Genomic DNA, 26,199 nt, shown 5'->3' with positions numbered 1-26,199 from the left:
AATGTTGAGCTTTAAATAATGTTTTAAATCCCCCCCCCATAGAAGTACAGTCTACTGTGGAGGGGACCACACTGCAGCAGAGAGGAGTTTATGGCAATCTTGCAATGCAGTCCACTGTTGATGTACCAGGTAACAGGTGGGGCCAAGGCTGGCCTAGACTTGAAGCCAAAACCCACCCACCCCCAAAGCAAAACACCCTGCAGAATGCCGAGAAACTAAAATTGCACCCCCTCAGATTCCTTCCCAGCTTGTGGAAGTCCAGGCAATTTCACAAAGAAGCTTTGTGTGCAGTTCCATACCCCTTGCAGTTAGACCCATGCTTCTAGATATTAATAAGAACTCAAGATACCATATTTTTTGCTCTATAAGACTCACTTTTTCCCTCCTAAAAAATAAGGGGAAATGTGTGTGCATCTTATGGAGCGAATGCAGGCTGCGTAGCTATCCCAGAAGCCAGAACAGCAAGAGGGATTGCTGCTTTCACTGCGCAGCGATCCCTCTTGCTGTTCTGCCTTCTGAGATTCAGAATATTTTTTTTCTTGTTTTCCTCCTCCAAAAACTAGGTGCGTCTTGTGATCTGGTTTGTCTTATAGAGCAAAAAATATGGTAGTTTTTAAACCTTACATACGAAGCAAGAGCTGGGTTAGAATGAGCATAGACACCACAGCTGGCAACTGTCTTTTGTTTCTTGGGCAGTGGGCAGTGTGGTGCAGTGGTTAGAGTATTAGACTGAAGCTCTCTAGATGGAACTGGGCAAGTCACACACTCTCTCAGCCTAACCTTCATCTGTGGGTTGCCATGAGGCTAAAATGGAGAAGAGAGAAAACATGCAGCACCATCTTGAGCTCCTTGGGATATTACTACTATTGCTGTTATTATTTATTAAATTGGTATAGCGCCCTTCATCTGAAGATCACAACATAAAAATACAAAACGAGAACATGAAATGCACATTAAAAATAAAAAGCAAACCAATAACCCTCCTCCCACAAACACATTTAAAGGGACATAGAATGATGTGATAAATCAGGGACTGCCAAGCTTGGCACCTCCTTTGGTGCCCCTGGGTTGAACCATAATTCCCCGATTCCCAGCTTCCATTTTTTTTATTTTTAAAGTTTTAGAATGTTCGGAACCTGAGATAGGAGGCAAGGCCAACATTCTCATTTTTCCCCCTACTCATCTCTTGGTGTTTTACCCTCCCTTTGGAATAATTTGCTGCCCCAAGAAGAATTCCTGTGTAACCCCAGTATTTGAGAGAAGGAAAGGTCTAGATGTGGTCTGGGCAGGGGGGAGCAAGGGATTTCCACAGGCAGCTCCATCAAAGTCAAGTCCAACAGCTGGGTACTCTTCTGAGTCTTGATGTTGTAAGTGGTTCTTAACACGCTGGAATTTTCCAGACATATGCCTCTTCTGCAAGATGGGATCCACAAGTTTGCCCTGTTCAGCTGGCAGATAATTGGGGGGCGGGAGGAACTGCCATAGTCTATGTACTGTTCTCATTCCACCCATAAAATTAGCAAGACTGTGTGTGCGAGGAGTCATTGGCTGGTGATAGAATTTGTGTATTGTATGTCAAATCACACCAACCTAGCAGTTTGAAAGCATGTCCAAGTGCAAGTAGATAAATAGGTACCACTCCGGCACGAAGGTAAACGGCGCTTCCATGCACTGCTCTGGTTTCGCCAGAAGTGACTTAGTCATGCTGGCCACATGACCCGGAAAAACTGTCTGTGGACAAACGTCGACTCCCTCGGCCAGTAAAGCGAGATGAGCGCCGCAACCCCAGAGTCGTTCACGACTAGATTTAATTGTCGGGGTCCTTTACCTTTTTTTTAATGTCAAATCACATAGCTCTACCCTACTCCAACTCCCTGGTCCTGAATGGGGTAACTGTGTCCCTGAAGGACCAGGTGCGCAGCCTGGGAGTCATTTTGGACTCACAGCTGTCCATGGAGGCCCAGGTCAATTCTGTATCCAGGGCAGCTGTCTACCAGCTCCACCTGGTACACAGGCTGAGACCCTACCTGGTCGCGCACTGTCTCGCCAGAGTGGTGCATGCTCTGGTTATCTCCCGCTTGGGCTACTGCAATGCGTTCTACGTTGCGCTACCTTTGAAGGTGACCGGGAAACTGCAATTAATTCAGAATGCGGCAGCTAGACTGGTGACTGGGAGTGGCCGCCGGGACCACATAACACCGGTCCTGAGAGATCTGCATTGGCTCCCAGTACGTTTCCGAACACAATTCAAAGTGTTGGTGGTGACCTTTAAAGCCCTAGACGGCCTTGGTCCAGTATCCCTGAAGGAGCGTCTCCACCCCCATCGTTCAGCCCGGACACTGAGATCCAGCTCCGAGGGCCTTCTGGCGGTTCCCTCATTGCGAAAAGTGAGTTTACAGGGAACCAGACAGAGGGCCTTCTCGGTAGTGACGCCTGTCCTGTGGAACGCCCTCCCATCAGATGTCAAGGAAATAAGCAGCTATCTTATCTTTAAAAGACATCTGAAGACAGCCCTGTTTAGGGAAGTTTTAAATATTTAGTGCTGTATTGTTTTTAACACTCGATTGTGAGCCACCCAGAGTGGCTGGGGAAACTCAGGCAGGTGGGCGGGGTATAAATAATAATAATAATAATAATAATAATAATAATAATAATAATAATAAAAAATTATCATCATCATCATCATCTTGCTGGCTGTGGAGCCAGCCTTGACAATGATTAAAGGGGCAGGATCCATGTCCTCCTTTTCACCTGACTGCATCTTCCATGTATGTGTGTGCCTTACATGCCTTAAATTCTGCCTTTACCATTTCTTTGCAGCTTTTTCTTGGGCCACCTGCCAATGCTATGGGGAATGCTGAAAAATAATGAATGTGCTCATCAGCTCTTCTTGCAATGGTATGTAAAAAAATAATAATCAAGTAGTTTAAAATATGAGATAATGAATTGCATTGCCAGCAGTCTATATGGTGTCTTGGTTTGTTTGTTTTTTAAAAAAATCTTTAAATGCATGTCTGCAGACAGAAGCTGTTCTTTTTGAAATTTTGTGTGGCACCTACTAATTGTACATACTTCATCAATAATAAAATAATACGATAACTAGTTCTCATCCGGTTCAGAAGAAGTGTGAAAACTCCAAATGTTAGCCTCGCTGAAGAAGCAGATACTTGGGTGTGATATAATTTTGTGTTTGTGGTGTTGAAAGCTGATTAGCCAATGCAGAAATTTGCTTTGTTTGCCTGGGTGCTGAGAGTGAACCTTTGATAATGTGATGAAGCTACTGAGTTGCAAATTTGCCATCTTGAAAGGGTGGTGGCTGTTAGTCCCTCTCTGATCCTGACAAGTGATAATATTGCTTAACATTACATATTTTGTAAGGTGCCAAGCCTGTGCTGCACAGCACAAGACATTGTATGTATGTTTTTGATGTTTTAATTCTGTTGTAAATAAAGTTTTGTCAGTAAAAGTTTGAATAATATTTCCGTGGGCCTCGGCAAGGTTTCATTTCCAAAGGAGTCGGTTCTTATGCTTCCAGTCGCTTCAGACTGCGCAATATTTAATATCTGCAACAGGGAATGCCTTCTTTGGGGCCGCCGCCACCTCTGAATTTCTGAGGGAGGTGGAATTTCCACTGCTGAACATAACACCTCAAGGGGTGTGTAGGGGGCAGTCTGTCAGTTATTTGAGGCACAAGTCATTTAGGGCTTTAAAGGCTAGTGTGAGCAGATGTTGGGCTCATAAAGGAACCAGCAGCCAATGCAGCTGTTTTAGAACAGGGCTTCTAAAGGAAACCCCAGCAAATAATCTGGCCGCTGTGTTTTGGACCAGTTGAAGGTTCTGAGTCATCTTCAAGGGAATCTCCCTGTAGAATACATTGCAGTCATCCCATCTGGAAGTTACAGGAGCAATGGAGTACTATGGTCAGTTCATCTCTCTCTTGAATATCTTATATATACTCCAGCTGTCCCTATATGCTGGGGAACATATTCTCATATCCCTGACACTAAAGATACAGCTTTTTTTTTTAAGCGAGCCCATGTTCAGGAATTTCCTTTCAAGTCTTTACACAGCAATGACCTTAGAAAGAAAGAAAAATACGATGTCTCTTGTTCTAGTGCAGTGGTACCTCTGGATGTGAACGGGATCTGTTCTGGAGCCCCATTCGCATCCTGAGCAGAACGCAATCCACGTCTGCGCGTGCGCGGGTTGCGATTCACCACTTCGGAGCATTCGCATGATGTAATTTTGAGCGTCTGCGCGAGCGATGAAACCCGGAAGTAACCCGTTCTGTTACTTCCGGGTCGCCGCAGAACGCAACCTGAAAACGCTCAACCTGAAGCGTATTTAAGCCGAGGTATGACTGTATGTGCTTAGTATGGCAGCAGCATTTCTTACACCTTTTTTGATAGATAAATATGGTCATTAACTTGATCGTATGGTCACTTTTTACTACTGTTCAAATATCTTCCTTCACAGGGCTAATGAATATGGACCCATCTTGCGTTTTAATGCCTTTCACAGAGTCATGGTATTGGTATTAAGTCCTGAAGGAGTAAAGGTATATTTTGCGGTTTCCCCCTCTGAGCATGAAAATGGAAGTGATTTTTCAGAATTCCAGTATTTAGTGTATTATGCATCATTCCCTCTTCCAGGGAACTCTAGGAGTTGTAGCTTTGTGAAGACAGTAGGTAACTCCTAACAACTCCCAGCACATTGATCAAACTACAACTCCCAGGATTCTTTGGGAGAAGCCATGACTGATAGAGATCTTGACTCTTTGTTGTTTTAGAGTCTTTGACACCTTATTACAAACCACTTGAGTACATTTTTAAATATATAGTAAGTGGTCTAAACCACAGAGCCTAGGGCTTGCCAGTCAGAAGGTCGGCAGTTCAAATCCCCGCGACGGGGTGAGCTCCCATTTCTCGGTCCCAGTTCCTGCCAACCTAGTAGTTCGAAAGCACATCAAAGTGCAAGTACCAGTAGAGAAATAGGTACCGCTCCAGTGGGAAGGTGAACGGCGTTTCCGTGCGCTGCTCTGGTTCACCAGAAGCGGCTTAGTCATGCTGGCTGCATGACCTGGAAGCTATACTATCCCTCGGCCAGTAAAGCGAGGTGAACGCCACAACCTCAGAGTCGTTCGACTGGACCTAATGGTCAGTGGTCCCTTTACCTTTAAGTGGTCTATAAGAGGACTAAATTATCCCCACCCCCACCCTCCAACTTCACCACATTACAAGTAGCTCAGGAAGACTGCTGAATCACACACTTCCCAGCATCTCTGATTTAATCCCTATGGTTCAAACCATTTGTTTTCCCAGTAGAAGAGATCCGTACATTTGGATTAAATATAGCAGGGGTGCAGGAATTAGAATTACTAAGGAAATGGAAGGAGATGGATATGAGGGATATAATGCATTCAGAGAGCCTGCGTTCATAAATAGACCGATAACAAAAAGTTCAATTCACAGGAATTGCCTTGTGGTGCTTTCAAATTTGCCATGAAAAGCAATCATAAATTTTTACTCGGTGATTGCTGTGCTCCTCAGTGCACTTTTTTGGAAGTAAAGTTCCCTGAGTTCAATACCAATTAAACATGTTTAGAATTATTATTATTAATAATAATTAAATTTGTATCCTGCCATATACCCACAGGTCTCAGGGAGGTTCACAGGATAAAATCACGATATAAAAACACAATATTTCAGGCATGGACAAACTCTGGTCCTCCAGATGTTTGGGACTACAATTCCCATCATCCCTAGCTAACAGGACCAGTGGTCAGAGATAATAATTAATAATAATAATAATTTATTTATGGGATGATGGGAATTGTAGTCCCAAACATCTGGAGGGCCAGAGTTTGCCTATGCCTGCAATACATCATCAAAATAAAAACAAGAGCAACCCAATAATCCCCCCAACCCCACATTTTAAAAGGGCATTGAATGTCAGTCAGACAAAGGCCTGGTTAAAGAGGTACGTTTTTGCCTGTACAGTGGACCCACTACTGGGTAAACTGTAGGTTTCCCTTTGACGTTCTAATAACAAACTTCCCTGCTAAGTCCATCTTGTCTGAGTGCCAGCCTCACACCCAGTTAAACATATCTTCTTCTTTTTTGGAATATTTTTTTAATTTTATAACAAATAACGATACAAATCTCATTCATCATGTTATTTACAATTATTCTCCCTCCCTTCCTCTGGACTTCTCTCAACTCCCCCTCTGCTGAGTTATTTAGTTTTATTTATTGTATCCTGATTTTCCTACACAAAAATAAAACCCCTTATCATTTCCTTGAAATATCTGTTACTCAAGTGAAATTGTGAAAGTTTATTCAAATCCTGCCAGTGAATCCAGTCCGTTCTGTTGTTTCTGCAGATAAACTGTAAATGGTTCCCAGACTCTTTTGAAGTCCTTTTTGACCTTCTCTCGTAGTTTATCTGTTAGCTTAGCCAATTCTGCGTAGTTCATCAGCTTTTCTTTGATGGTATTTCTTCCGTCTTCCAATATTGTGCAATCAAGATTCTTGCCGCTGTTGTAGCATACATAAATAATGTCCATTTTTCTTTTGGTAGCTCTTGATTTGAGATACCTAACAAAAAGACTTCAGGGTGTTTAACAAAATTCATTTTAAACATTTTTTTCATTATAGATCATTTCCCAATATTTCAATGTTTTTGCATTCCCACCACATATGATAAAATGTTCCTTCCTTTTCCTTACATCTCCAACATCTGTTATTTTCTTTCCTAAACATCTTTGCCATTTTTACTGGTGTGACATACCATCTATACATCATTTTCATGTAATTCTCTCTTAATAGTATGCAATCTGTGAATTTTATATCAACTTTCCACAATTTTCCCCACACCCTGTTATACATATCTGAGGTTTCTCTGAATCAGCATTTGTTGATTCTCCGCGGACCTACAGAATGTGTCTTACAAAAAGGCATTTAAAACTTTTTTGGGGAAATACTCTGACACCACTTATTGGGTGAGCACATTGAACCCTCTCAAGGCAGAAAGGTGAAGACCTCCCAGCCCACCCCAAATTTAAATACCCCAAATCCCACACTCTAAACACTGGTGGGATGGAGGAAGCCCTATATATCTTATTCCCTCTTCACAATTTTAGAGGAGGGTATTCATTGTGACCACATGAATTACCATATTTTTCCTGCATAAGACTATATTTTTTCCTAAATTTTTGATGTTTAAAATAAGGGGTCATCTTATACATGGATAGCGCATATTCTTAATTTTGAGTCCCCAAAAATAGGGGGCATCTTATACATGGGGATTGTGTTATACATGGAAAAATACGGTATATGTGAATACGGACTGACAAAATGATTTAATTTTAGGAGTTCCTGATGTTACCACAATACCCAAAGGATCCAGTTTCATATGGACGTCTTTTTAATTTATTCGGTGTACGGTAGGTAAGATGTACTTAGCTAAGATGTACTGGTATGTGGCGTGTGGGATGAGAAAATTCCATTGATTCAGAAAAAGGTTGTGATCTTTAATGCCACCCAGCAGGTGAATTTCTTCAGGCTCTGTTATATGCAGAAATGGATAGCACTGAATAACTTGGGTTCAGGATTCCTTAAGGACCGCCTGAGCCCTTATATCCCAACCCAGTCACTGAGAATATCCTGAGGAGCACTGTTCATTGTCCCCCCATCTTAACAGAGCGCTGACTGGCTTCAGCTGGAAGTTCAGTATTTTGCTTTGCTAGTCCCAGGCTAAAGGATGTGGATGGCGCTGTGGGTTAAACCACAGAACCTAGGACTTGCCGATCAGAAGGTTGGCGGTTCGAATCCCCGTGACGGGGTGAGCTCCCGTTGCTCGGTCCCTGCTCCTGCCAACCTAGCAGTTCAAAAGCACGTCAAAGTGCAAGTAGATAAATAGGTACCACTCCGGCGGGAAGGTAAACGGCGTTTCTATGCGCTGCTTTGGTTCTCCAGAAGCTGCTTAGTCATGCTGGCCACATGACCCGGAAGCTGTACGCCGGCTCCCTCGGCCAATAAAGCGAGATGAGCGCCGCAACCCCAGAGTCGGTCACGACTGGACCTAATGGTCAGGGGTACCTTTACCTTTACCTTTTAGTCCCAGGCTATGGACCACCCTCACAGCAGAGATTTGGCAGTCATCCTTACAGCTAGCTCTTGGGAGACCTACTTTATGTGGACAGGTCTATTCAGCTCTCATCCCCCCCCCAAGATGAGCCTGTCATTTTAAATGATTATTTTGTACACCACCTTGATATTTTCTATGAGTGGGCAGTACACACATTTTTTAAAATAAACAAATAAATAAAAAGTGCAGGAAATGCTGTGCGATCGAGGTGTCGAACGTATGAATTGGTGACAACAGACCCCCAAGTGCCAGATGGCATTTCTAAGCGGTTTCATACAGATATTGGAGCAGCATAGAAGACAAGATAAACTCAAAAGTCTAAGGTATTGACCCAAGCATATCCTATTGCCACTTTCTGGAACTGACACTGGAGGGAGTTCTGGAAGCCCTGTCAATCAGAGAAGAGGTCAGTTCTTCTTCAACTCAGTCTTGGGCTGATTAACATCCAATACCCTTTTAAATGTGTTACTGGGGGGGGTATTTTTATGTTTTTGTGCTTGCTTTTATTATGCATTTTGGGTTTTCTCCCTCCTGTAATGAAATTTTCTGTTTTACATTTTAGAATATTCATTTAAACAATCTTAAAATATCAGGGGCTTCCCTTCTTCTCTTTCCATGGTTCATTTTGCATAACTTAAATCCCTGCATATTTTACATAAACTATACCATTCAGTATTCCATTATTACAGTGGTTCAGAACATGATTTCAAAACTGGTCCGGAAATAGTAATAAAAATTCTCCATCGTTTTTCAGATTTTTAGGAAATGGCTTGGTGACTGATTGTGATTATGACCACTGGCACAAGCAGCGGAAAATTATGGACCCGGCCTTCAGTCGCAAGTAGATATTAACTGAATGTCTTTTCTTAAGTGATGCTGCGCATTTCGGTTCATGTTAATAACCTAACCACCTATCTCTAAATGAGCTTATGGCTCAATTGGCAGATAGCACTAACCCAAACAGCATGAATGTATGAATGTGCAGGCTTCTGGAGAGGCAATCGTGAATGTTTTACTTCTCCTCTTGTTGCTGCTGTGAGCTAATCCATGATTTGGGTTAGCAGGTTGTCTGAACCAGGTTTCATGGTTTGTCTCCCTCCAGACAAACCATAGGCTGTGTAAAACCCAAGGACAAACCTTGGTTGCAGTTTGGCACAAGACAAATCATCAGTGTGAGTTTGGACAATATACTAAGACAAACCACAGCTTAGCTCACAGCAGCAGGAGGACCAGATGTGTAGAGGAGCAAAGTAGCCACAATCTCCTCTCTTGAGAACCAGCACGTTCATGCTAAGCTATAGTCCAAGTAGCTGTGCTGTGTTTCACCTCCATATTGGAGGCAGAAATAATTCTCTGTGGTTTGCTGGAAGCCACAGAAGGCGAGAATCACCTTGTGCTTGGGTCTTGCTTGCTTGGCCACTGTGAGAACGGAATGCTGTACTGCATGGGCCATGGGCCTGATCCAGTTAGCTCTTATATTCATTTCCACACCTTAGACAGCTTCCAGTTTGACCGCAAAGTCCTGCCTTTGCTTGCTTTTATTAATTTCACAGTTACCTGATGGGCTTGATGGGGCCCTTTAACGAGCAAACAGAAGAGCTTATGAGGGTGCTGGATGAAAAAGCCGATGGAGAAACTGCAGTGGATGTGATGAGCCTGCTGAAACGCGTGACGCTGGACATCATTGCAAAGGTACTCGCCGGATGAATTTCCTGTTTCCATTAAGGAGCAGGGGATGCCTCTCATTCTGAGTCAAATTGAGTCAAAGGGCAGCACAAAGGAGAAGTTTAAGATGGGAGAAAAGGGTGTTGGGAAGCCCTCACCCTTTTGGGCTAACACATAGGGAAAGGAAATCTTACATTGCATGTCTGTTGAATAGAGCCACAGCACAAATAAATAATTTCTGCCAAGTATCCAGAGGAATGCTGCAATTCACCAGCTCAACTTTCACCCAGCTTCATAAGACATGCAAAGCTGACATCAGAATAATAACAATGTGTTGTAACTATTTCTTTAATTGCTGCTGCTGTTTTAATTGTATGGAATTCACGTTGGCTGGCTTTAATAGTGTTTAATTTTGGTTTCATTTTTGTATATTTCTGTGCCAGGACCTTCAGGTGAAAGGCAGGCTATATATATGTTAAGTAAATACAGTGGTACCTCGGGTTAAGTACTTAATTTGTTCCGGAGGTCCGTACTTAACCTGAAACTGTTCTTAACCTGAAGCACCACTTTAGCTAATGAGGCCTCCTGCTGCCGCTGCGCCGCTGGAGCACGATTTCTGTTCTCATCCTGAAACAGAGATCAAGCTTGAATTGCAAAGGAGGATGGCAGAATGCAAAGATGTTTTAGATCCCCTTTCTTCACATTATCAGGTAGCCTTTGACCTTGAACTGAACACCCTGCATGATGAGAGCACGCCTTTTCCGCATGCGATGTCCATGATCATGAAAGGACTGGGTCAGTCACGCAATCCATCATTTAAGGTCAGTGCAGGCATTTCTCGTGGAACTCTGAAGCATACATTATTGCTTGTCAAGCTTATTCCAAGAGTCTTGGACAAATCCTTTTGGGAAACTGGCAAGTGATGTTATAACTTAGTTCTTTTGCACCCCAGCATTCCTGCGCCACTAGATATGCCTTGAACATTTTTGCTTGGGCTTGCCCTGTTCTTCCTACCTGTTTCCAGACTGTCTTGTACAACTGTAGGACCCGCGTAGATTTTGCATAGCGATCTCTGATATGTGGGAATGGACCATTCAACACCTGCTAGTCAGAAAGGACGCTTGTCTAAGGGATCATGAACCGCCAATGGGCCACAGCTATCTTCTGTCTTAGCAGGTGGCTTTTGTTGACAGCTACGCCATCCAGTAATATGTTCTTGGTTTTGCTCTGCTCTGCTCCTCATGATAGTATCTGTTATCTGTCCAGTATCTGCCAAAGTACAGGAAAGAAGTGAAAGAGGTTCAGGAGAGCTTGCTACTGCTGCGCCGTTTTGGCAGCCAGTGTATTGAAGAGAGACGCAAAGCCATCCAGAATGGGGAGGAGATTCCATTGGATATTCTGACTCAGATACTGAAGAGTGCAGGTAGGAGACTCCTTTTTTAATATGCTTTTTATTAATTTTCTGGTTTACACAAATAAATACAATAAATTTCATCCATCGTCCACTCATTTCCTTATCTGCCGCTCTGCCGAGCCATGACTTCCCTCGCTCCCTCGAAGCAGTTTTCCTTTTTCAATCTACTTCCCGCAGTCTCTTCTTATTTTCCCAGTCCACGCCGTAAGATTTATTTCAGTCCTGCTAGTGTCTTCAGGTTCCTACAGTTATTATTTATATAATCCATAAATTTACTCCAATCTCTTTGGAATTTTGCTTCCTCCTGGTTTTGGATCCTGCAGGTCAGTTTTGCTAGTTCCGCATATTCCAACATCTTCGTCTGCCACTCCTCCATGAATGGCAATTCTTGTACTTTCCATTTTTGGGCAAACATAAATAACCTTTGATCCACTTTTTCAATTTCCTCTCCCATCAAGCCCAGCAAAAAAGCTTCTGGCTTTTTGGGAAATGTATATTTAAACATCTTTTTCACTTCATTGTAAATCATTTCCCAAAATGCTTTTGTTTTCTCACATGACCACCACATGTGGTAAAAGTCACCATCCTTATCTCTACACTTCCAGCATAATTTACTACTCATCCTAAACATTTTTGCCAATTTCACAGGTGTCAAGTACCGTCGGTACATCATTTTCATTGTATTTTCTTTTAAGATGGTACACGCTGTAAATTTTAAGTTCTCGTTCCACAGTTTCCCAACATTGAGTATGATGCGTGGGTAAGGTAAAGGTAAAGGGACCCCTGACCATTAGGTCCAGTTGTGACCGACTCTGGGGTTGCGGAGCTCATCTCGCTTTATTGGCCGAGGGAGCTGGTGTACAGCTTCCGGGTCATGCGTCTGGCAAACCAGAGCAGCACACGGAAATGCCGTTTACCTTCCCACCGCAGCAGTACCTATTTATCTACTTGCCCTTTGATGTGCTTTCGAACTGTTAGGTTGGCAGGAGCAGGGACCGAGCAACGGGAGCTCACCCCGTCGTGGGGATTCAAACCGCTGACCTTCTGATCGGCAAATCCTAGGCTCTGTGGTATAACCCACAGCGCCACCCGCATCCCTGATGCGTGGGTTGGAGACTCCTTTTGAAGGAATCATAGAATTTGAAAGGACCAAATGTAGGATGGAGAACACTTGGCTCACTAGCAGTACACATGGAAAGGATCTTGGGGTCTTGATGGACCATGAGCTGAACATGAGTCAACAGTGTGAGGCAGCAGCAAAAAAAGTGAATTCTATTTTAGGCTGCATCAACAGAAGTATAGAGTCCAGATCAAGGGAAGTAATAGTACCACTCTGTTCTGCCTTGGATAGACCACACCTGGAATACTGTGTCCAGTTCTGGGTGCCACAATTTAAGAAGGATGATGACAAGCTGGAACTTGTGCAGAGGAGGGCAACTAGGACAGTAAGAGCTTTCTGACAGTAAGAGCTGTTTGACAGTGGAAGAGTCTCCCTTGGGAGGTTGTGGACTCTCTCCTTGGGGGTTTCTAAGCAGAGGTTGGATGGCCATCTGTCATGGAGGCTTCCTTTTGGGCAGGGAGGTCAGCCTCACTCTTGGTTTCCTGTCTTGACAGCTGAGGAAGGGGACTGCGATGCTGAAATTCTCCTGGACAATTTCGTCACTTTCTTCATTGCAGGTTGGTAGATCTATATTCCTTTTTTCCTTCCATCCTTTAATTATGAACTGACCCAGACCTTGCGATCATCATTTGAGGCCCTTCCTCATGGACCTCCTATGTGAGAGATCTGGAGGGTGGCAACATGAGACCAAGGCCTTTTCTGTGGTGGCTCCCCGCTTGTGGAGTGCTCTTCCCAGGGAGGTTCGACTGGCGCCTTCATTATATATCTCCAGGCACCAGGCGGAAATGTCCCTCTTCAACCAGGCCTTTGGCTAATTAAACAATCTGTGGCCTTTTAAACTGAGTGGTAGTGGTGATATTGTTTTTATTTGTTATTACGGCATGTATTTTTGTGTTGTAAACCAACCTGTGATCTTCAGATGAAAGATGGTATAGAAATTTAATTTGTTGTTGTTTAGTTGTTTAGTCGTGTCCGACTCTTCGTGACCCCATGGACCAGAGCACGCCAGGCCCTCCTGTCTTCCACTGCCTCCCGCAGTTTGGTCAGACTCATGTTTGTAGCTTCGAGAACACTGTCCAACCATCTCGTCCTCTGTCGTCCCCTTCTCCTTGTGCCCTCTATCTTTCCCAACATCAAGGTCTTTTCCAGGGAGTCTTCTCTTCTCATGAGGTGGCCAAAGTATTGCAGCCTCAGCTTCACGATCTGTCCTTCCAGTGAGCACTGAGGGCTGATTTCCTTAAGAATGGATACGTTTGATCTTCTTGCAGTCCATGGGACTCTCAAGAGTCTCCTCCAGCACCATAGTTCAAAAGCATCAAGAAATTTAATAGATTGTAATAATAAAGTAATTAGATTCCCTGTCCTGCAGGTCACGAGACCACTGCCAACTTGTTGTCTTTTACCATATTGGAACTGGGACGGCAACCTGACATATTGAAGAAGTGGGTGAAGTTCGCCATTCCCTTTTATTCTTCCTTTATTTGTGTTTCTATTTTTTAGCAGGTCCCTCCTACCCATTGATGGTCCGTTGAGTTATTTTATGCACTCTGTGTATGTCTAATGTTATACAGTGGTACCTCAGGTTACATACACTTCAGGTTACAGACTCCACTAACCCAGAAATAATACCTCGGGTTAAGAACTTTGCTTCAGGATAAGAACAGAAATCATGCTCTGGCAGCGCGGCGGCAGCAGGAGGCGCCATTAGCTAAAGTGGTGCTTCAGGTTAAGAACGAACCTCCGGAATGAATTACGTACTTAACCTGAGATACCACTGTATCCAGAAACTGGAGAAAGGAAAAGGAGCTCAAGGTGGTGCACAGAGTTCTCTTCCTCCCCATTTTATCTTCACAACAGCCCTGTGAGGTAGGCTAGGCTGAGAGTGAGTGACTGGCCCATGAGCACCTAGTGAGCTTCACGGCTGAGTGAGGATTTGAACCTTGGTCTGCCAGGTTTTAGTCCAACACTCCAACCATTATACAGGTTGCATCTCCCTTCTCTCTATATGTGTTGAACTGTGTCCTGGATTGTAACCACCCAGGGCACCTAAACTGGCTATGATTTGGGAGCAATTATTTCTTATCTCTGGACGAACCGAACCAATATGCATTTTGACTGTGTGAGTGAATTATGGTGCTGCTTAGTCCTAGGAAGATACCGTATTTTTCGCTCTATAAGACACACTTTTTCCCTCCTAAAAAGTAAGGGGAAATGTGTGTGCGTCTTATGGAGCAAATGAAGGCTGTGCAGCTATCCCAGAAGCTTTTGGCTTAGCTGTGCGAAGCCTCTTCAGGGCAGCGGGATGAAGGCTGTTCTGGGATTCAGAATATTTTTTTTCTTGTTTTCCTCCTCCAAAAACTAGGTGCGTCTTATGGTCTGGTGCGTCTTATGGAGCGAAAAATATGGTAAATGCGGATACTTTCAAAGGTAGATGTCTGCCTTTTAGCATAATAAACAATCCACGGACATTTGAGTAAAATTTCTCCTGCATTTCCTTCTTAAGACTTCAGGCTGAAGTGGACGAGGTCGTTGGGGTGAAGAGAGATGTTGCCTATGAAAATCTCGCAGAGCTTAAATACTTATCACAGGTACACTTGGAGAATGCTCTGAAAAGATCCTAGTTGCCCAGCCATTAAGAGTAAGACATTGGTTTTAAGATGAAACTTGAGGCCTCTTTTTAGAGCAAAGAATATCTCAAAGCCCTTTAGCTGTAATATTAACACTGTGAGAAAAAAATAATTCTCAGTTTCTCATAAGGAATTCTCATTGTGCAGAGAAATCTTATCTGCTGCATCAGCCTCCAGAAGAATAAGTGTGATACTGTGATACCTTTTTAACTGTTCAAACACTGGATATGCAATGACTCTAATTCTTCCTGGTCCATCCCTATAGCAGTAGGGAAGTTCAACTAGTACCAGTAGAAAATCCCTTAGTGCAGGAGCAGCCAAGATGGTACTCTCCAGATGCTTTGGATTACAGGTCACCAGCCAGTGGCTAGGGATGGTGGGAGGGCACTGCATTAACTATCTCTTCCTTACATCACATTACTATGTGGTCCTTTCGTTCGGGCATGGTGGAATAAATATGCCTCTGTTACTCATTTCTTGTGCACAGATCTTATTCGGTTGTGCTTCCTTTATGCAGTGGTACCTTGCTTCTTGAACATAATCCATTCTGTTTTTTGTTTTTTTTAAAGTATTTTTATTAATTTTAATGTACAAATTTTTTTAAAAGACATACCACACAAATTCTTACATACATATTCTTATTTGGACTTCCTTCAACACCTCTGATAATCCTCCGTCCTAATCACTTCTCCTGCAATTCTTAACTTAATATTGCCTTTATATTTCTTAACAAATCATCTCCCCCTTTCCATTTTTACAATATTTCTTAAGTTACTCCTCACAGAACTTCTTGTAAACCTACAAACGTAATTTGATCATCACAAATATTTTTCAAATACTCCATAAATTTAGTCCAGTCTTCGGTGAACCTCTGGTCCCGCCGGTTTCGGATCCTTCCTGTTAGCTTATCTAATTCTGTGTAGTCCATGAACATAATCCATTCTGGAAGTCCGTTTGACTCTCGAAACATTTGAAAACCAAGGCGTGGCTTCTGATTGGCTGCAGGAGCTTCCTGCACACAAGCAGAGGCCATGTCGGATGTTCAGCTTCCAAAAAACGTTTGAAAACCGGAACATTTACTTCCGGGTTTTTGGTGTTTGAGTGCCGATTGGTTCATCAACTAAGCTGTTCGAGAACCAAGGTTCCACTGCAAATTCTATAAACTGTCCTGTTCTATATTCTGTTACCATTGCATTTTCCGAGCACTCAGAGAACATTGTTTTGATTGGGGGGTCCCCTGCAATCCTTTCCCTTGCACAGCATGCCAGTTTTTGCTGTGTTTGCCCTGTCTTCTAATTTTCAGTTTTTAAAGAGCTAGGAGAACTCGCAGTCTCTCCTGGGGACTAGATAACAAACTATTGCTGCTAGTAGGATACTCCTACAACAATGTAGGTAGATGAGGCTCACTTTTTCTGGGTCTGCAAAATGAACAATCTTGGTTTGCATCCCTGATGAGTGCTTATCTGGGAGTCAACCCCACTGAACACAGGGGCTGTATTTGGCCACAGCACAGCACTCGGAGAGCAAGCCTAGCTTCTCGCTGGGTTCTTGCACTTTTCCCTTCCCTCTCTTCTGGTATGGTAACAAGAACATCAGAAACTTCCGTTTCTGGTTTAGATGAACCACAATTCAGTGTGTCATCAGACCTCTAAATACAGTCGTACCTTGGTTTTCAAACAGCCTAGTTCTCGAACGTTTTGGTTCCCGAATGATCAAAACCCAGGAGTGAGTTTTCTGGTTTTTGAACATTCTTTTGGAAGCCGAACATCTGACAAGGCTTCCGTGGCTTCCGATTGGCTGCAGGAGCTTCCTTCAGCCAATCAGAGGGCGCACTTTGGTTTCCAAACATTTCGGAAGTTGAGACTTCCAGAACAGATTTCGTTTGACTTCCGAGGTACGACTGTGCTGTTTAATCTTGTGAAACTTTCTTAACTGCTCATGGATGTGTTTAAAAAAAGAGGAAGCAGTCAAACCCAGAGAGATAATTCTGGTAACACTAAACCATGGTTTGCCATTGCTGGCAAAGCAGCTCATTGAGACGTACTTCTGAGTAGGCATGTGTAGCCTTGCGCTGTAGATTTCTTTTTTTATCCCTCTTCCACAAGAAAAATACAAAGTAGGAAACTTACAGGGGAATTAAGGCTGAGAACAAGTTAATAGTTCAAGTAGCCCCAATAAACTTGGGACTGAACTGACTTTCTGTGGGAAGAATTCCAGATGAAAACCCAACCCTTCCATTTAACAAATCATGCTAGTTGTTGAAAAGAAATGGCTCTTTTTACCTTTACCCTCTTAGGTTCTCAAAGAATCCCTGCGGTTATATCCACCAGCTCCAGGAACTGTCCGCTGGACTGAAAAGGAATGTGTCATTGAAGGAATCAAAATTCCAGCAGAAACCACTTTAATGGTGAGTCTTGTTTGAACACCATGTGCTGTTATCTAACACATTGGAATTCAACAACAAACTTCCCCTGATGCAACAGACTTTTATGTCCAGGGCAATGTATGTGCTCTGATTCTCTAAGAGGATGAGAAAGCAGCGGAATCTGCTCATGGCTTGTGGTGGGGATGGTGAATGGGGAGAGGGCTTCTCAGTATTGGCGCCCGCCCTGTGGAACGCCCTCCCATCAGATGTCAAGGAAATAAACAACTATCTGACTTTTAGAAGACATCTGAAGCCAGCCCTGTTTAGGGAAGTTTTTAATGTCTGGTGTTTTGTTGTATTTTTAATATTTTGTTGGTAGCAGCCCAGAGTGGCTGGGGAAACCCAACCAGATGGGCAGAGTATAAATAAGTTGTTGTTGTTTATTATCCTTACTGTGGCAAACCTAGGCAAGAAACATAGTAATATCTCAAAGACTGTACTGAGTAATTTCTTGGTTCCTTGCATCTCTCTGGGATTACATCTCTCTGTAATGAGTAGTAATAATTGCTGAATAGGGCCATGCATTAGGGTTGCCATATTTCTAAAAGTAAAATTCCTGAAACCCACAAAGTTGTTTAGCTTTTTTTTGGGAAACCTCCCCCCCCCCCCGAGTGATTTTAAGCTTTTGGAGCTGTTTCCGCTGCTCCCCCCACTGACATCATTTTTACACCCAAAAACCAGTCTACCATGCATGACTAAGTTTTAAAAAAAAAGTTATGCAAATCTCCTCCTTAGAATGACTAGCAGAAGCTGAATTAAATTGTGCAAGCTGTAAATTATGTGAAATGCAGGATGACATGCAAATTAACTTACCTCGCAATCCTATACATGCCTACCCTGTCAAGTAGAGGAGATTACATATGGCATATAGGATTACAATGTTCATTTCATAATTGATACAGGTTGCAGTATTGGGTTTTTGGATTGTTGCAGAATTATTCTTCTTCTTTTAATCACAGAATGATTGGTTTTGTACCCCACTTTACCAGGCAAATTTTCCACTCAAAGCAGCTTTTAATGTCTAAAATAACGCAATACTTTAACAAAATGATGTTAAGCTATAATGAAGCAATGAAATATTAAAAAGCAGGGGGGTGGGCGCTAACTGATCATTGTATGCTAGGAAATGTGTACTTAGTGGGGGTGTTCAGTGTGATCACTTATAGTTATTATTAAATGCTTTTAATATTTCTTTGCTCACAGTTACTGTAAGTTGCCTCGAGCCCTTTAAGAATCGGGTGATGCATGTTCTATGAAGGACTAATCGGGGAAAGGAACCAGGACTTGATTAAAATACTGTATGCATTTGCCTCTAACTTTGAACAACCAATGTTTTTGAAGAATCATATATACAAATGTAAACTGCTCTGTTTCCTTGGCAGTTCAGCACCTATGTCATGGGACGTATGGAAAGGTTTTTCAAGGATGCGCTGGTCTTTGATCCTGAGCGATTTAGCAAAGACCAGCCAAGGTGAGTCCCTTTGTTATTTCTTCTAACAAAAATACGTGGTGACTGTCATGGAGACACACTGCTAATTCTTACGATTTTCAGAGGGCTTGAAGAAAATATCAGAATTTTTTGAACGCCAAACACGACATTAGGACAGGTATTGGAAGTGTCTGCCGGGTCGGGGTGTAAGAAGGCATCCATTTCTATTGCAACTCATCTTCATTGTTGTGGCGTTTGCCCTCCTAGGTGTGTGACATCATACTGGGTTCAGAAGGAAAGGGTTAACTAAGTGTAAAATGACTAACCAATGGGAACCCAAGGGGAGGAGTTAGGAGTTAGAGTTAGGGTGGTTGAGAAGTCAGTCTGGAGTTAGAGAAGAGATGGAGAGGTTAAGTCTGTGGGCTGGGCTAGTCTGATGTGAGAGAGTGAGAGAATAGAATAGAATATCATTTATTACGGCCATAGGCCCATACAGGTAAAAACAACACATAAATAACAGCTTGTGCCGTAAGGAGAAAAAAAAAAGCAATCGCTAAAACACTACTATAACAATAAAATACTATGAAATGGAAAGGCATACTACGCCTTAATTAGCTTGTAGAGCTCCTTGGCGTCGCTTTTGGGAAAGGACAGCAACTAGGAACCTAGCCACCTTCAGGGTCGTGTGGGTATCCTTGTCCTGCAAGATTTGGGCAAGGTGGAATTTTGGTGGGGTACCCTCTAGTTTCTGTATGATTGATCCCAACAAATTTGCCCGTAGCACATTAAACAAGGGGCAAGTGAACATAATGTGCTGGAGCGACTCCGGCGACACCTTATCACATTCGCACACGGCGGGGGCTTGACCCTTTGAGAACCTATGTCTCAGGACATTGGAGGGAAAAACGTTAAACCTCGCTTTGGTGAAGGCCAGTCTATGTGCAACAGTCGAAAGGGAGGAGAGGTATGATGGAACGCAGTAAGTTAAAGTGATACCAATGTTCTGGGGCGAACAAACACCTCCCCCCAGCGTATAATTTCGCTGTAAATCGATGTCATCCAATCTTTGGCGGATCAGTCTCTGAGCAGTGATTTGGTCTAGTTTTAGGGAATCTGAGGGAGAGATTCCATAACTCAGGAGTTTGGCATGAATTCTGCTAGTCCAAAGGCTGGAGAATTCATCTCGCCATAAGCATTGGGCAAGGTAATGGTTTGGTAATCTATGCCACAATGATAACCAGTAATTGAAGACTTGCTTCCACAGGCAAGTTTCTAGGGATGCGACCTTCAATTCTAGTCGCATGGCTGCGTTGCTTACGCACAGGGGGAGCATTAGGAGCCGACGTAGGAATTGGCTTTGCAGAGTCTCAAGGGGAGCAAGATCTGTCATCACGGCCCAGAGCGGGGCAGCATAAGCAAGCACGGCAACCACTTTTGCCTTGAACACCTTTAGGGCCGAGGGAACATGCAAAGCTCCGTCCGAAAAGAAGAATCGGAGGAGCGCATATGACAAGGTTTTGGCCTTATTAAGTAGGTGTTGAATGTGAGCTTTCCACCCCAAATTGTATTGAAAAATGACTCCTAGGTATTGAAATTTTAGGACTTGCTCTATTTTTGCCCCACCAAGCTTCCATTTGTATAATCTCCGGCTTCTGGAGAAGATCAGGATCTTAGACTTGGCATGGTTGATGGTTAATTGATTGAGTTGACAATACGTGGCAAAGATCTTCAGAGCTCTGGTTAGTCCAACACGTGTATAGGATAGAATTACCGCGTCGTCCGCATATAAAAGGAGTGGGCAGCGGTAATCCGCTAGTCTAGGCGCGTGTGTACTTGGAGATGAGTTGACTAGGGGTGCTCGCATGTCGCTGATGAATAGGTTGAATAGGCAGGGAGCCAATATACATCCTTGGCGCACTCCCTTGTTTATTGGTATCGAGTTTGTAAGGTCGCCCGCTGGAGTGAATCTCACTCTGGCAAGGGTACCTTCGTGGAGCTGGCTTATGAGCCATAAGAGTCTTCTATCAATGCCCTGTTTCGCAAGTTTCTCCCAAAGAATATTTCTAGGAACGCTGTCAAAGGCTGCCTTTAGATCTAAGAAGGCAGCACAGAGGTAGCCCCGGGGGGGAGAGGAGTACTTCCGTGCCAGATGATAAAGAACTATCGCATGATCGGTTGTAGAGCGTTTAGTTCTGAACCCTGCTTGTTCATGGCCAAGTGAGAGAATTTGTTAAGAGGAGTCAGTCAAACAGTTGATATAATCAGTCATAAGGTATTAGGAAGGTATAGGCCAGTACAGAAACTAAAGTTAAGATACTGACAGGATTATTTTCTGAGAAACCATAAACTTGTTAATGTTTATAAAATATTTTTTATTTTTTTTTAATGAATATTTATTAAGTTTTCCAATTTTATATAAACACAAAAAGAAAAAGAAAAATATTAAAAACAATTCAGTTTCAATAACAGTCTTTCAGTCCCATGTTTCTTTGACTTCCTCATACCTCCCCTTCTTGTTCTCTAGTTCAGTTTGTTAATTCAGCAAATCCTAATCTCTTAACATTCCTTTTAGAATATCACCTTATTTTCCACTCAACTTTTTTAAATTTAATAACAAAAACAATTATAATCCCCATTATCTTTATCATAACAGCTAGAGACCACCAAAGTTCAAACCAACATCTTATCAGAGTTCATTAATTTTATAGTATTTCTGTAGATATTCCTTAAATTTCTTCCAATCTTCTTCTGCTGACTTTTCTCCCTGGTCGCGGATTCTGCCGGTCATTTCTGCCAGCCCCATACAGTCAATCAACTTCATCTGCCATTCTTCCAGAGTGGGTAGATCTTGAGTCTTCCAGTGCTTTGCTATGAGTACTCTTGCTGCTGTTGTAGCATACATAAAAAACGTTCTGTCCTTCTTTGGCACCAAATGGCCGACTATACCCAAGAGAAAAGCCTCTGGTTTTTTCAGAAAAGTATACTTAAATATCTTTTTCATTTTATTATAAATCATTTCCCAGAAGGCTTTCGCTTCCATTGGTGACAACCACCTTGGGGTTTTGTTTTCCAGTACATCCTTGTATCTAATCCAAACATTAAACAAAGATCTCCTAACAATATGATTTTTAAATGCTTTGTGAGCTTTAACCTTGTCATACCACAAATATGCATGCCATCCAAAAATATTGTTAAAACCTTCTAAATCCAAAATGTCCGTGTTTTCAAGAAGCAGCCAATCTTTCAACCAGCAGAATGCTGCTGACTCATAGTACAGTCTGAAGTCTGGCAGGGCGAAGCCACCCCTTTCTTTTGCATCAGTTAAGATCTTATATTTTATCCTAGGCTTCTTGCCCTGCCAGACAAATTTAGAAATATCTTTCTGCCACTTCTTAAAACATTCCATCTTGTCCACAATTTGTAGTGTTTGAAACAAAAACAACATTTTAGGCAATACATTCATCTTTATAGCTGCTATTCGACCCATCAAGGAAAGCTTCAAATTTGACCATGTTTCGAGATCTTTTTTCACTTCTAACCAGCATTTCTCATAATTATTTTTGAATAAGTTCCCATTTTTAGATGTCATGTTAATCCCCAGATATTTCACCTTCCTCACCACTGATAAACCTGTTTCATTCTGAAATTTCTCTTTTTCAAACAATGTCATATTTTTCTCTAAAACCTTAGTTTTGGTCTTATTCAGTTTAAATCCTGCCACCTGACCAAATTCTTGAATTAATTCTAAAACTCTTTTAGTACTAGATTCTGGCTCCTGTAACGTCAAAACTATGTCATCTGCAAATGCTCTCAATTTATACTGTTTGGCTCCGACCTGTATGCCTTTAACCAACCGGTCCCTTCTAATCATATTCAGCAAAACCTCCAGGACCGATATAAAAAGTAAAGGGGAAATTGGGCATCCTTGTCGTGTCCCTTTTTCAATCATAAATTGTTCCGTAACCACGTTATTTACAATTAATTTGGCCTTTTGTTCAGAATATATTGCACCTATACCATTTTCAAAACCTTGGCCTACCCCCATACCCTGTAGATTCTTTTTCATAAAACTCCAAGAAATGTTGTCAAAGGCTTTCTCCGCGTTCACAAATATCAAAACAGCTTTAGTATTTATGTCCACATCTAGCTTTTCCAAAATGTCAATTACATTCCTCAAATTATCAGATATGTGTCTTCCCGCTTGGTCCTTATGTATCTCTTCAGTCAATACTCTTTTCAATCTCTTGGCCAAAATGTCAGCAAAAATTTTGTAATCCACATTTAATAAGGATATGGGACGGTAGTTTTTAAGTTGAGTCTTTTCAGTCTCTGTTTTCGGTATAAGTGTGATGTAGGCCTCTTTCCACGATTCTGGTGCCCTTTTCCCTTCCAAAATCTCATTGCAGACTTCCTTCAAAGGTTGTACTATCCAATCCTTTAAGGATCTATAGTATCTAGCAGTCAGTCCATCCGGTCCCGGAGATTTGCCCAATTGCATATTTAAAATGGCACCTTCTATCTCCTGATCTGTTATTTTACAGTTCAACAATACTTTACTTTCCTGTGAAATTTTTTGTAATCCATTTGTTTTCAAAAATCCGTCAATGTCCCTTTCATTCTGTGGCCCTTGTGCATATAGTTGCTTGAAGTATTTCTGGAAACAATTTCTAATCTCATTTGGGTTGTTTATATCTTTTCCTTCTACTTCCAGGTTTGTAATTGTATTTAATTTTTGTCTTTTTTTCAATTGCCAAGCCAATAATTTCCCACCTTTGTCCGCCGATTCAAATGTCTTCTGTCTCATTTGTTTAATTTTCCATTCTATTTCCTGATTCATCAACTCCATATATTGTGTTTGATAAATCTTTATTTCTCTCAGAATCTCTTGTGACTTTGGCTTGGCTCTCAATTTTTTCTCACCTTCTTTAATTTTCTCCAAAATTTTATCTTTTTTCTCATTTTGCCTTCTCTTTTTTAATGCATTCTGTTGTATCAAAAACCCTCTCATCACGGCTTTACTTGCATCCCAGATTACTCTTTTTTCCACATTTGTTGGCAAGTTTAATTCAAAATAGTCTTTTAAAGTCTTTTGGGCCTTGTTGTATACTTCTTCATCTCTAAATAGGGTGTCATTCATCCTCCATCTGAAGGTACCGGTTGTTGTTAACTTCATCTCCATCTTTACCGCGTTATGGTCGGAGCATGTTTTGGGGCAGATTTCCACTTTTTTTATCTTTGGTGCCATTCCTCTAGTAATCCAAATTTGGTCAATTCTGGTCCATGTCATCTTGGCTTCAGAGAAGAATGTTCCTTCTCTCTCCAAGGGGTTCTTAGTTCTCCAACTATCGATCAAGTCCATATTATCAGTCATTTCAAAGAAAGTTTTTGGTAGTCTACCATCTTTAGTAACTACCTGTTTTTGCGCCTTGTCCATATTGGTAGATACGACTCCATTCATGTCCCCCATCAAAATTATATTATAGTCCATAAAATCCATCAAAGTCTCATGCAGCTTCTTGAAAAATTCCGACTTCCCCTCATTTGGTGCATACACACCTACTATCAAAAATTTCTCCCCTTGAAACTGGATTTCAATAGCCAAATATCTTCCTTGTTCATCTTTGAGGATAAATTTCGGTAAAAATTTCTCCTTAGCATAAATCACCACTCCTCTTTTTTTAACTTTATCAGACGAAATAAATTCTTGTCCTAATCTTTTATTAACCAATATTTTCCTGTGTAGCCTCATAACATGAGTCTCTTGTAAACAAATCAAGTCCAAATGTTCTTTCTTTAATATATGAAAGATCTCTTTTCTCTTTCTAGGGGAGTTAAGTCCATTACAATTCCAGCTTAAAAGTTGCAGAGACATGATTGGTTAGTTAGTTTTCCCTCCTACTGCACCAAGTTGTTGTTCTTCTTCTGTCGGTGGCTTGTCTCTCCTTGGGCCGGAACGTCCAGATATCAGATTTGCAATCTCCAAAAGTCCTTGTCCTGGCATCAATACATCCTCAGCAGAGTCCACTTCCTTCTGTAAGTCCTCTTCGTGGTCTTTCAGAAACTTGTCCTTGTCGTTTACTGTCCTTATTCTTATTTTCTTCCCTCTGTATTTAAAAGATAGGCCTTGGGGGAATTCCCACCTGAAGATAATTCTGTTTTTCCTCAGCAGGGTCACCAGGTCTCTGTAATAGGCCCTTACCTCCAAGATATGTTTAGGTATGTCTTTAAAAATTTCCACAAAGGTGTCCTCAATTTCCAAGGTTCTTTGATAGTGTAGATTCAATATTTTATCCCTTTCCTCCTTTGTTTTCAAAGTTATCAAACAGTCTCTTGCTTTATTCTTTCCTTGTCTTCTACCAAGTCTAAAAGCACTCACGATAGTGAATTCTTCCTCCCCCAGGTCCTTCTGCCAAAATTGTGAGAATTCTTTTGTAAGGAATTCTGTCAAATTCTCTTTCTCATTTTCTAGCACACCTCTTATTCTTAAATTTCTAGCTTTCCTTTCAAGATCTATCATGGACAGCGTCAAATCATACTCTTCAAACTTCTTATGTACCGGTGGAATCTGTTCCTGGACAGCAGTTGCAATTTCCTTGGCCTCTTCAGCCAATTTTTTAGTTGAGGCCGATTCTTCCAGTAATTTTTCAATGGACTTTGTATTAGAGTTCACCTTTTTCCCTAATTCATTGATACTAGAAGTATTCGCTTCAATTTTTGCACAAGCCTCTGCTACTTGTTTATTTGTCTCTTCCACCCTGTTTGCCAACTTTTCCAAAGATGCATCAATTTTACCCAATGCTTGGGCCAACAGTTCATCAGTTGACATAACCTTTAATTTTGCCTGTGGGGCAGCAGCTCCTGCTGTGCCCACTACACTCCCTGTTGAAGGCCTTCTTGTAGTGTCAACTTTGTATTGTCTTCCAGACCTGGTAGTTTTTTCCTGTGTCAACTCTGCTTTATCTGCCATAACACTCACATACACTCCCAAGGTCAGTCACACGCTTAGAGGATTTGTTTAGGTAAAGTAGAAATTTTCCCACAGCAGAACTTGTTATTTAAAAAGTCATTGCAACATTGTTGCCTCTAGGGGTCAGAAATCCAACTTCTTATTGCAACTTTATAGCAAATAATGTTCTAATAAAGTCCCAGTATCTTAGTATCAAATTTTTAGTCCCAAAATGTTACTTTCCTTTCCCAAATATTTCCACAATGTATCTTTTGCAGAGCTAAATCAAATTTTTAATTCCACACTCCGTTTGACAGTTCCCTCGGATGGCTTCCCTTTCATGGGCAGTCCGTTCCCAGGTTTTAAAGACAGCAGATGTATTTTAAATTTCCTTTTCCTGCAGGTTAAAAAGTCTTTCCAATATC

At 41.9% G+C, this 26,199-nt stretch overlaps 1 protein-coding gene across 1 annotated transcript in view; it reads left to right on the top strand.

Moving 5' to 3' along the window:
* LOC310763629 (cholesterol 24-hydroxylase-like) overlaps positions 1-26,199 on the top strand; it is a 40,343-nt gene that overhangs the window by 1,033 nt on the left and 13,111 nt on the right. Inside the window, exons 2-13 of the mRNA XM_083616100.1 lie at positions 2,821-2,898; positions 4,477-4,558; positions 7,371-7,444; positions 8,903-8,989; positions 9,702-9,840; positions 10,524-10,634; positions 11,080-11,236; positions 12,842-12,904; positions 13,717-13,789; positions 14,851-14,935; positions 17,271-17,381; positions 18,782-18,870. Of these exons, the coding sequence (XP_083472226.1) occupies positions 2,821-2,898; positions 4,477-4,558; positions 7,371-7,444; positions 8,903-8,989; positions 9,702-9,840; positions 10,524-10,634; positions 11,080-11,236; positions 12,842-12,904; positions 13,717-13,789; positions 14,851-14,935; positions 17,271-17,381; positions 18,782-18,870 (1,149 nt within the window). The remainder of the gene's footprint in view (positions 1-2,820; positions 2,899-4,476; positions 4,559-7,370; positions 7,445-8,902; positions 8,990-9,701; positions 9,841-10,523; positions 10,635-11,079; positions 11,237-12,841; positions 12,905-13,716; positions 13,790-14,850; positions 14,936-17,270; positions 17,382-18,781; positions 18,871-26,199) is intronic.

This window comes from Podarcis filfolensis (assembly GCF_964270895.1).
Source record: "Podarcis filfolensis genome assembly, chromosome: 1".
In the NCBI taxonomy this organism is placed as follows: Eukaryota; Metazoa; Chordata; class Lepidosauria; order Squamata; family Lacertidae; genus Podarcis; species Podarcis filfolensis.
This window is presented reverse-complemented; position numbering and strand designations above follow the sequence as displayed.